We start from the raw sequence: 12,533 nt of genomic DNA on the forward strand, positions 1-12,533 counted from the left end.
TGTAATTAAACTGATCCCGAACGAAATCACATAAAGTTAGAATGAATCAGAATTTTGCAAAAATTTCAGGTTGTTTAGCTGTAAAATGGTTTCGTCATTTACTAACTTTATAATTCATATCAATTACTTAGAAAAAACTGCAGTTTATTTGTAAAATTTCAATTTTAAAATAATTCTGATCGGGATCAGTTGTTTTTTTCAATCGGGATCGGTTCAAATTTGATAAATAGCAATTTTTCCAAAATTTCGCATTTTCATTTCAATTTCTTTGTAAAATATCATTGTTTAGTAAATAGTTTATGTGACTATGTGTTATTTTAAAACTTTTATCCATAGATTATAAAGATATTAAAGAATTACAATTTTGATTTTCAGAAATATTTTTTTAACTAAAAAATTAAACATTTGACCAAACGATCTTTGGCATGAATTTATTTATAATTATATTACACATTAATTGACAACAAGTTTTAAGCTCTAATATATTCTGTTTGTCTGCAAAACAGTTTTTCCTATTACACTGAAAAAATACAAAAAAATTCGTATAAAATAACTGAAAGCCGATATTGATCTCTGTCTTGTGGAATCATGTTTCAAAAAAGATTCTCTATCGAACCATAAAATAAAATTTTTGTGTGTCGAGGAACCTTAATTTTTATATGAAATAAAATCTTTTTTGTCATTGCTGCACCCACTGTCTCAGATAAATAAATATGTGTATCACCTAATGCTGCATTAAAAAATTCTCTCTCCAGTTAGGTGGTCCTTTCCCTTTTCCAATGCTTTAAGGTTCGATATCATCTGTTTGTCTTCTACAAAATGAAATCAAAGTTGGTAAATTTTCATAGAGAATGTTCTTTTTTAAATTTTAAAGTTGATCAAATGTTTGTTGTAAATGTCTGTACATGTGCATACAGAAATATGAAAAAAACCAAAATATATTATATTCTAGTTTAAAATATCACTTTAAATAGAAACATTTCAGCTAAATCTTGATTAAAACTTGCGTTTACATATTTACCTACCATTCTAGACAGAAAGTATTGTTCAATCTGGTGATATGGTAACTGTGCATTGGCTTGTGTTCTGGTCTGAGTTGCTGGAAGCCAGTTATAGGCCAGAATACATCTAATGGCTCTGGAATTTTGATGGAATCTTCTCTGAAATTCTTATATCTGTCATGCAATTCAAGCCTGAAATTTCTAGAGAGTAATACAATCCGTAGACCTTGATACACATGTGTTAACCTGTACATGTACAATGACAAAATATAGTCCAAAAGATCTGAGGTTTTCTTGGCCTATTAAACCAATTTTAATTAGTTTAATTAATTAATTCAAAATCAGTTTAAAAAAAACAAGGAATACTTAGATATTTGGAGTATCAGAGTCTAGGCTAAAGTTACATTAATCATTTTAGGTGAGACCATGATATTGGCCAAATATTGGTCTAACGTATGTCGTATGTTAAGATTTTTTTGTCGATTACATATATTCCAGGTTATTCATTTATCTACAAAAAACATTGAAACATTTAATATATATAATAGAATTCCGAAATATTTGGATGTTTAAATAATTTTAAGCCTAAATATATCAATAATGGCTATTATATCATCAACGAAAACAAGTGAAAATATACAAGTCAAAATCAAAAACGCGCGTAAAAAAGCCGAACTAAAAAGATTCTGCAAAATAATTGGATATTGCATAATTGTTCTTAAGTGTAGAATTATAAGAAGCCGATCCTGAGATAAGAGCACATTTACTGACCGAACAATTAGGACGGAGTTTTCACAGCGTGAGACTGGCCAGTTTCTATGGTATCCGTAATTGTAATATCTGATCTGTTGGGATGGATCTGCTCACATTTAGCAGGTTTAGCAAACAAAGAGACTCGTTGTTTTTGCTGCTTCGTTTTAAGAGAGAATGTTACAGTAACAGCTCAGCAAACAAAACAGAAATTTAAGCATTTATCTCAGGTTATTGCATATTTTAATGGATTTTGTGTAATTTAATCCCAGGTCTCTCTTTTATTATTTTTTGTACAGGGAATGTTAGGGCGTACAACCATGTTGTTGAATTTTCTACTGACTCTGGGGAGTTCTGGCCTGGGGGCCATAAAAGTTAGACGAGCTCACTTTCGATCTCAGTCTCACTTTTCCACTATATCTTCCTAAAAGTGAGACTTAAATCAAAAGTGAGCTCGTCTTACTTGTATGGCCCCCAGGCCTGTTCATGGTTTGAGTGTTGTGCAATTGACTATGAAGAAAAGGAACAAGAAACAAAAATTAATGAGTTGGAATGGATACAAACATTGAATTTTTGGGGAACTAAGGTTAAAAGTGCGGATATAGATTTACCTTGTGAAACTATGCTTGCCATAACACACCATCGGCCATTTTTTCTTTCTAAGGATGTTTATCATGGTTTGTGTATTCTAAATTTAAAATAAAAATAAAATCATATACATGTATTGTTGTAATATTTTGTTGCAATTCATGTGTGCACTTTTTATTGGCCAAACGTTACGCCAACGTCGAACTAATATTGGGTCAACGTTGAACTCACATTAGGCCAACGTTGGACCGATGAACAAAATTGCCAACGTTGGTTCATTGTAACCGATGACATTGGTCAAACATTGGCCCAACATACGCGGGGATTTGGGAACAATAATGTGCCGCAGGCATGTCTACTTCTCAGCCATGGCTCTCTGAAATCAACAACATTTGTCTGACATTTGAGCTAAAAATACGTAGTTAATCAATGTGTGCATATTTTGCCAGAAACCAGCTTCATTTTTTTTTAACGCAAGAAATGGATTGTTACGTCCTACATGTTAAATGATTCAAAAACTGCCAAATCTTGTGTTGTAAAACGACAACAACGGCAATTAAATGTACATTTTATAAACGATCTCACGTTTCCGTGAATAAAAACTATGTCTTCATTCCTATATCAGATACCTACCCTCTCGATCAGATCAATCTTCATTCCCCTACATGCTGCCCCTCTTTGAGCAAGCTCGAAATTAAAACGTTGCACCGCCCACTGTTTAAATTGCCCGCCATTTTAATTTTTTTCTATTTCCTTAAGTGCACGCACGCTACCTAGCGAGTAATGACGTCGGCAAAAGCTATTGCTTCTACGTCTACAATAAAAAATTACAGATATTCAAATCTAAGACATCATATTAGAAATTAAGCAAATTGGATAAAAATGCATACTTAAATTTTTGTATTCTGAAATGGTTTCATTTTATAATCATCGAAAAAATCCATTACATATCGGCGACCCAAGCGATGTCAGATTAAAAAGGCTGGGTGGTCTACAAATTAACCATTAACCATTAGATATGATTTGTTAGGTTAAAAAATCATATATTTTAGATTTGAAATTTGAATTTGTTGATTTATTTTTACAAAAAACTTTTCATTTTAGGAGATCTATATTGTATAAAACCGTCCACGATCATCAAGTCCTCTTACAATAAAATTAAGGCATATTTACATTGCACATGTACGTCTTAATAATGAATAATGTTAACTTACCGTAAAGATATACAAACAAAACCCAGTAGCAGTATTGCTACTGTTGCCAAAACTCCAACTACTATTCCAACAAATCGCTGGATTATGTATTATGGTAAATGTCGAATTAATCTGGTAAAAATACAAGAACCAGCAAATTTCAAGCAAAGATAATGAACTTAGATAAAGCCTGAAATAGTAACGATGTGGAAACTGCATTTCACATAAAATTAATATATTTAATCTTAATTTTTATTCAAATTGTTTTACTTTTATTGAATAATTTAATTTATTCAATTATATTTTAAAAAGTTAATGAAAATAAGAAAACTTCAATTTTTTTAAAGTATTAATTATATAAACCTCGTTACTTTGCATGCTGATTATTAGTACTTATTGCCGATAAATACCTATAATTAACTGATGAATATTGATAAAAATTAAAAGGGCATAGTGAAGCTTATAAAAGACGATATCTTATCATCTATTTGTCATGCAAAATTAAAATGCAAGAATGATAGAACACTTGACTACCAGTGATAATATTTTTTACTATATTTATTTAAATAGATGAAGATTATAATGAAGTAATTCTTAAAAGCTTGTTTGCTTAAGAGGACTTTTTGCAAAATTCATGCTCACATATCCGAGTATGTTAATTCACAATAGTTGTGATTTATTAAAGTCAATTAAAACGTATTCATGCAAAACTGTTTATTAGCATTAAAAAATATACTAAAAAAAATAATGCAAAAACTTGTTATACATGCTTTACAAAGTACGAATAATAACATCTTGCTTTTTGCGCCAAATTTGATTTGATTATAGAGAGAAATACATAAGCATATTAGGCTCATTTAAGTTGTATACGTTTAGACTAGTAGGTTCTTGCATATACATTTAATGTGTCAGTACTATCTCAAACATTGTTAGCTCAATGGCAACAAATCTTGATCAAGCTCACTTTTCATCTCGTTCTCACTACAATGAAACGCATTGAAGTGGTAAAAATTTTCGTTTGAATGGAATGTTCTTAACTTTGTATCGAATGTCAATTGCTACGAAAGTCACGCCCATTTCTTTTGAAACGAGGAAAATAGTATTCGTAACAATGTAAACACAAATAAATTTGTTATTAAAAATATTCTTGACTCTTTATTTTTAACAATATCACTGTTTCTGAACATATAGTTAGAAAGAAAAAAGTGTGTTTATATGTGTTTTTGTGTATAATGGACGTGTGTGAAATTCCTGCTTATGCTGTTTAGAAGAGTGGTGGTTCCGAAATAATTGTGACGAATACTGTTTTCCTCGTTTCAAAAGATATGGGCGTGTCTTATGTAACAATTGACGTTCGATACAAAATTTAGAACATTCCATTCGAACGAGAAATTTTACCACTTCAATGCGCTCCATTGTAATACAAGAAATTAAACCAGATATGAGTTTGAAATACATATTGAATAAACAATCCTCGATTTAAATATGTACAAAGATGTAGGCATAAACCACCGCTCACCTCGATAGGTACGATGTGTAAACTTTGTATTGATTAACTGCTTGTTTGTTTTTGTTTTTTTTTTTTTCTTTTTTTTTTCTTTTTTCTGGCTTCTATAAATATAATTACATCTGATATACATGTACATGTAAGTGAACAGATCAAAGACATGAGTATATAAAGACATATGTTAAACTAATAGTATTAAAATTTCCTACAAAACTTGTTTGTATGTACTACCGATTTCATTGTTTTGTAATATAAATATAAAACCGATACACATTTGCATGCGATAGTTGTATTTAAAAATAAATACAAGTTACTTGTTAAAATCCCACTTTCTTCTCTAGTCATACTTACCTTGATTTAAAAAATACCACGGAAAACAGCTTATTGTTCAAATATTTGTTGATGCAGAACCTTCCTTGTCGAATTATACCCGGTATTACCTGTTACAGTATCTTCGACATCTTCAGTCTAATGTCTATAGCCGCTAGGTTACGGAGACGCGAAAGTAGATCGAACACGTAATAAGACAAGGTTTTCGGAAATATCGTCAGAGTCTTCCGTTTATGTTTAATATTGTTGAATAAAAAAAACTTTATTGTAGTTTAAATGTTTTTGCATTTAGAGTATGATTGATAAAACTTATCACATTTATTCATCTATTGTTATTATTTATATTATCTAACACGATATATTGACGTTATCAAAAAACGGCAATTTAAGTAGATATGTATCTGTGCATTTGAGATTAGAACTTAAGTGGAAAACTATAGAAAAAAAATACACATACCTTGATCTATTTTTCTAAATAAAATGTACAATAATTTACTTTATTTGTGACCTTGGATAAAATTAATGTGTACACAAAAACCCCGTTCACCCAGAAAAACAAGCAAGTAAGAATAATATGGCTTACAATTTTTGGGTTCTCACATATAAATGTAGTACATCAGGATCCGGTTGTATCAACGGTTTATTTATTTTAATGTGTTATTAAGCTTAATGAATCATTAAATTCTATATAAATCATTAGTTAATAAACACATTAGAGTTGTTGTACAAACCCGTTATTAAAGGTTTTTTAGTTAATGCGGCATTAAAATATTAATGAGTCATTAAAGCGTTCTTATTCTTTCAATATTACCCAAAATGCTTTACTCATTAACTTCCGGGGCGTCTGCTTTGTTTGTAAACATTCTGCCAGGATTACAGACGCCGACGTTCAAACAAAGTCAGGTAGAAACAGGGAGAAACATTTTGATACAAGCGAAATCTGCATACAGAGGAAGTCACCCTCGATCGCCCACCTGAACCCCGTTGCCACTGTGTTGTATTCTTTTTGTGACCTTAGATTTTGATTTATTTCTTGATCTATATGCATTTTTGTTTGTTATGATTATTATGCATTAGCCTGTATATTTGAAGTTGGTATTAATATGGCTTAGCAAAAGTGCGTAAAATTTGATAATTTCATGTTGACCGAGTAACAGCGCTGTTAAATGTAGGTACACAGGTGAAGCCACTACAGCGAAATAAAGGTCTGCGGCTTATGTAGGAGTTGTAGGGATATCGGCGATAAGAGAGATATGTGCCGGACAATGCATTTTACGAATAGTATTCAGCTAAAAGTCATTAATATCATATTACATGTATAATTGTTTCACATTTATATTATTCCAATTCTTTTCGTTTACTTTTGACATTCGATATTTTACAAAAAGATATGATTTTGTGGAAATCTGTATTCCCTTTACCGAAAATTGGTGGTAAAAGCGAAAATAAACTTGTTTTTCTTAATGTTTGTAAAGGAGTAATGTTTATAGTACTAAACTCATTCATTTTAGTAACCATAATTTTTTTTGTTTCTAATATTTAGACATAAACGTACCTTTGGAACAAATGTATTTCTTTTTTTCGTCACAGTTTGAGTTTTCAACAATAATATCATCTCTAATATATCGACGGATCACTGGACACGAGCTGCTTCCTTCTGAAATGATAAATGAAAGCTTTTTATACGTTGGTTTTTTCTGGTATCCGTTACTGTATGTTTGCTTTGATTGCATTGAAATAAAATGAGATATATTTTCCCTTGATATACATGCATTATTCCAATATACAATGTACGTCCAGAAATGTAGCACTGTATTAAGGAGGCTTAGTGGCCAACACATTAACCATCACACCTTTCTTAAATACTCAGATACATGACATTGTATAGTTTGGTAAGCTATAGACTATCACTTAGTAAAGAAAAAAATACATCTAGATCTATAGCTCTACGGGAAATTCGGATTGACGAACCGTAGAGCTACAGTTCCAGCCAAACAAAAAATTATATAATTATTGTGCACAAAGAGTTTCGCACGGTTTTGGGCTTATTAATCTAGAGAATTACAGTACTGGTCTCCTCTAATGCATTGATTTTGTTTGACTTCAACAAAATATAGAACATGAATAAGTTCTTGAAAATAACGTTGAACTTACGTTTCACCGTTTCGATTTGATAAAACTGTCTTATGCCAATCCAATAACGATATGACGGATAAAATAAGCGTTTGTAGTTTTCATGAAATGGTAGATAATAGGCTAATGTTTCATTTCGTTTTGCACAATTAGACACAGCCTCCATCCAAGTAACTTTGTTTTGGAATTCTTTTAAAATGCCATTTTCTGAAATTTTAAGATATATAAACATTTAATGTAAATTTAAAATAAACCCCCACAATCTTAAAATAAGAGTGTATTTGATTTTTTTCTGGACGCATCAAATGCGCATCAGGTGGAACAAATTGTAAAGACACCTTGAAAAAATATTTCAACATAAACAATATAATATTTCAGGGTATTTTTTTTAACAAAGGTTATACAATCTATCCTTATAAATAATGACATTTTGCCAATAAACTTCGAAACGCCTGCGTCCGAGTAACTACTAATAGCTTTGGTATTTCAACACAGGTGATATGATGTCCAAACGCTTGAATTTTACATTATAAATAACTTAAAAAATAAATTAAAGCAATATGAGCTGTATTTTTTTCAAAATTTTATTTTGCTGCAAAAACCTGCTAGTATGATAAGTCTGCATACATTTGAAAAAATCATTAATTTTTGTCAAAAGAAAATATTTTCTTCTAAGGAATATATAGAAAATCAATTTTTGTAAAGGGTGACAATAATTCAGTTTTGCTCCAAATAAGGCATTCTTAACGGCCTTTTCCACAAAAATATTTCTAACAGAAATTTAAAAACCATGATATTTTTGTCATTTTAGTAGAAAAGAACATTTTGGTATAAAAAAAAAACAACAACATTCAACTTGAAAAATGCAGCTCATATTGCTTTAAAACCCTACTTTCATGTTCGGTATACCAGCCCGAAATAGCAAAAAGGTGGAGAGTAAGGTGGACACGCTTTGGTGGATCAAAGTCAGTGGAAGTTTTAATCAAAATATACGCTTGCAATGAATTAATATTGAATGATTACGTTAATAGTGAATTTATTTATGTGAGAACTTATTTAAGGTACACATAGAAAATAAGATTTGACAAATTTGAAAATGAGTCAGTTCGTTTCCTGAAAAGCGATTTTTGTTTTGATGAATAGACGTCAATTGCAACTTCTCGGACCTTTCCGACAGGCTCCGAAAAACACCTCGAACGTATTACTTAGGCGTCCATGACAATCCCCCTTTTTATCAAATTTGATAAAAATACCGCACATTTTACGATTTTTTGAGATGTAAGCTAGACTTCATTAAAGTCAATGATATACCTTAAAATATACCACAAAAGCAACACACGAGGATATCTAGAAGATACTTATTTCACTGGGAAGCAACTCCGTTTTGTATAACATTCTAACATCCGGTGATGTTAATACATTCGATGTGTTTTTACCGAGAAAAAAGGCCCGAGAGGTTGTTATTAGGATAGACGACCTCTAGTGAGAAAATCAGATAGAGCTTTTCAGGGTAAACACGGACATGGGTTGACGGGCATCGCAGGCTGATACCTTTGATCGGCAATCTATGGTTAATCAGAAAAAAAGATAAATAAAATGAATTAATTAATTTAATTTTAGTTTTGATGGAAAGAACTTTCCCGAACGGATGGCGAGGAATGCGGTTAGACTAAATAACGTCATGGCTGAACGCCAAGGGCGAGGTATCTATAGGACATCGATTAACGTTTTTATATACATTTTAAACACGACAGATTGGTAGTAAACCTTATATACATAAAAATGGAAATAATGAACAGGTTGTGTTCTACCTTGATCTATATTAATAAATGATGTACGCATGAGACAGAGAAGTTGAATGGGAGGGGGTGCAATTCTTTTTCTTCAAAACAATCTTATATCTGAAATTCTTATATGAAACAGTGACAAAAATAATTGTGAAATTTGGCCCAAAGAACAAACTTTAGGTTAAGAACGCACTAAATACCAACTCATCGGTTTGAAATTAAATTAAAAAGTTTGCTTTTTTTCAGTCAGCTGCAACCAAAAATTGATGATCAGGTACATTATGTTCATGTATATATCATCCATTTAAGTTTATATGTTTCATCCCTGCCTGTTCCTTTAAATATCTAGCCAAACTGGGTTTTTTCAATTTTAAAGAATATGTCATGAAAGCAATTAAGAAGATAAATCGAACACAGTATATACAATAACGAACAATAAGCAGTGTATCAATTTAATGTTTAAAGTGTTTAAATTCCCGCACTTGCACCGCGTTTTAAGAGCTTGGGAGTGTTCCTCAGACTCAAAAAGACTTACTGCCAGGTTTAAGTTTAGTCCGGACTAGACACAACATTTAATAAAACCAGACAATATCAACTTAGTTTCAATCAACAAAAAGGTGGAATCCTATAGTCAGGACTTTATATTGGCTCACATCTATGCATGTTTTGGGGTTGCTGCCAGTTTTCCTTCTTTTTTTTGTTTTTGTTTTGTTTACGGAGATGGGAGGTTGGAAATGTTTTATTTGAGGCGAATTACACAGATAAAGTTAAAGGCAAAGTAATTTACACATTTACAGTGACATATAAATACTAAGGAAACTAAAGTTTGTTTTAAACCCTTTTCAACCCTTTTCAAAGGTTTTTTTATTTTGCAATTATTAAAAATAATAAATTAAACAGTTTAATTTGTTGGTTGAAGAATGATAAAAACTGATAGTTTTACTAAATTCATATTTCAATGAATCGTTCTAAGCTGATATTTAAAATCTAATCTAGTCCAAATTTTCTCTTTCAATTTTCATTTTCATCATTTTTGATCGATTTTACAAAAAATCTAACTAATAGGAGCTCAAAACCATTGATTGCCTACAACTATGTTTACTGTCTGTATTCTGTTGATATAAATTTTAACTCTATACAAATTTATCTTTAAAAAGATAGTTGAGCTAGCGCTGTAGCCATAAATAAACACAGAAGTGGATTTCTAAACCACCGGGCTAATTTTCTGAATCGATTATCTATAAGTAGTAGGGCACATTTGTGAACAGAAATTGTGTTGGGGTGGGTGTCTCAATTCAGAGTGCTGAATCTAGAGTGAGCTTCACATCGGCATTGACATATCTCTGAAATGTGCTTTAATCATTCTGTATTTACTGCAATTTCAATTTTGAGTTTAAAAATAAGAGATTAGTATATCTCAAAGTACTTTTATGAAAAGCACGCCAAATTCACAAAAATAAGCTATTCATAGTTTCACAGTCAAGGTTCAGTGGTCTTAAAGTATAGTTTACGGACAGAAAACTAAAGTTAATGACGATAATCTATATTTCACGTCTGGAAACTATAGTTTACGCAATCATCTATGTTTCAGAAGTGTGAGCCTATAATTAACACTGAAAACAACCATTTGCGATTGCAAAACATAGTTTATCTAATAAACATAGTTTTACGATCGTGAAACTATGATAAACAGCTCTTAACTATACTTAACGAATGTAAATTATAGTTTACAGATGTGAATATACAATCTATATTTATCAGCATAATCGATCGTGAACGTTATTTGCAGACAGATAAACTTAGATTATCATTCGTAAACTATAGTTCACGATTCGTAAACTATGGTGTGCGGTTCGTAAACTATAGTTCAAAATAATAGCGCATATTAAAGCGCAGTCTCAGAATATGCGCATTTATCTCAGTATACGTTCCCTGCTCATTCCGGATTTATCCGGGTTGCGCATGCTGAGTTCCAAAATAGTTTTTTACTAAGTGCTGTTCTATATTACGTCATATCCTCCTTTTCAATCTTCACGTCATACAAACTGGTAGGTTAAAATTTTCTTGTTAAATTATCATTATTTGCCTAACAATTTCTTAAAAATAACATTCAAAATTTTTACATCTCTTTGTATACGCTAACTTTAAATTATTATTCGTTGTTGGGATTTGGCAGTTAATTTTATCGGATTGTTGTCTTTCACCCAAACTTGTACTTGTTTTACTGTGACCTGTACACACGCCATATTCATTGTTACAACGTGGGCTATCGGACCACGCTTCTTTTTGATTACGTGTCAGTAGTTTATTTACTTTTTTAGTTGTTTAGTTAGACACTCTTTCATTTAAAATAATTTAACAATTTTTCTATATTTTTATGGTAATACCATCAACGCAAATTATGCCGAAGACTAAGTCAAGGCCAGCCCCCACGGAGCGGACGTCCAGGGGACCTCGACTCCACGCCGCGGCTAGGGATGAGCCCCAGACAGTAGTGCAGGCGGCAACCCCACAGGCACTTACAAGCCCACTTGAACAGTCAGCGGCGCCCACAACCAGCGTTTGCACAATACCGGTCACTGACCCACCTGTGCCCACAGGTAATTTAACTCTTGTTCCTCTTGACTCCAACCACACAATCCTGCCCTTACCTGTAGGGTCTACTCAATTTTCCCTGGGATACTATGTTGACCCTAGCACTAGGGATAAGATCATATCTGGAAAATACATTAACCTGGGGACATTGCTTGTTAGGGATCCAAACAAATCTCATGTTTCATCCACTTTTGCAATAGACGCAACTGGCCAATTAATTGCCCAACCTAAATCTCAGCACAAAATTCAAAACATTGATCGTTGGACAGATGCATTCATTATCTTCATGAGCATTTACACTGCAGTACATCCAGAAAAAATACAACAATTCTTAAATTACATGCATGACATTAGGCTAGGAAGCCAGAGATCACAGTACCGCCTTAGGGCTTCCATTAACCAAAACACAGATTGGGGTGTAGTTGATCCTGAGTTATGGATGATTTACATGACACCCACTGCACCCCAGACCCACACATACAACCAGACTTACACCTCAAACAAAAGGGTAAACAGCGACAAAATGCTTCGACTATTAACTTCAAAGGTGCATGCACAAGACCAAACTGCCAGTATGTACACAGATGCCTTAGGTGCAATAATGCACACTCCTCTAACACCTGCTCTTCGGGTACACCTACACAAGCAA

At 32.1% G+C, this 12,533-nt stretch overlaps 1 protein-coding gene across 9 annotated transcripts in view; it reads right to left on the reverse strand.

Moving 5' to 3' along the window:
* LOC105339494 (uncharacterized) overlaps positions 1-12,533 on the reverse strand; it is a 63,763-nt gene that overhangs the window by 37,780 nt on the left and 13,450 nt on the right. For 2 of the 9 annotated variants that reach the window (XM_066086072.1, XM_066086075.1), the window contains exons 6-7: positions 7,524-7,709; positions 6,925-7,026 (exon numbers count right to left, since the gene is read on the reverse strand). In XM_066086072.1, the coding sequence (XP_065942144.1) occupies positions 6,925-7,026; positions 7,524-7,709 (288 nt within the window). Of the gene's footprint in view, positions 1-2,600; positions 2,716-2,968; positions 3,331-3,553; positions 3,665-5,051; positions 7,027-7,523; positions 7,710-12,533 lie in introns of those variants that run through there. The other 7 variants (XR_010714380.1, XR_010714381.1, XR_010714379.1 and 4 more) reach the window with 7 other exon arrangements.

Source organism: Magallana gigas, chromosome 5 (assembly GCF_963853765.1).
Source record: "Magallana gigas chromosome 5, xbMagGiga1.1, whole genome shotgun sequence".
NCBI lineage: Eukaryota > Metazoa > Mollusca > Bivalvia > Ostreida > Ostreidae > Magallana > Magallana gigas.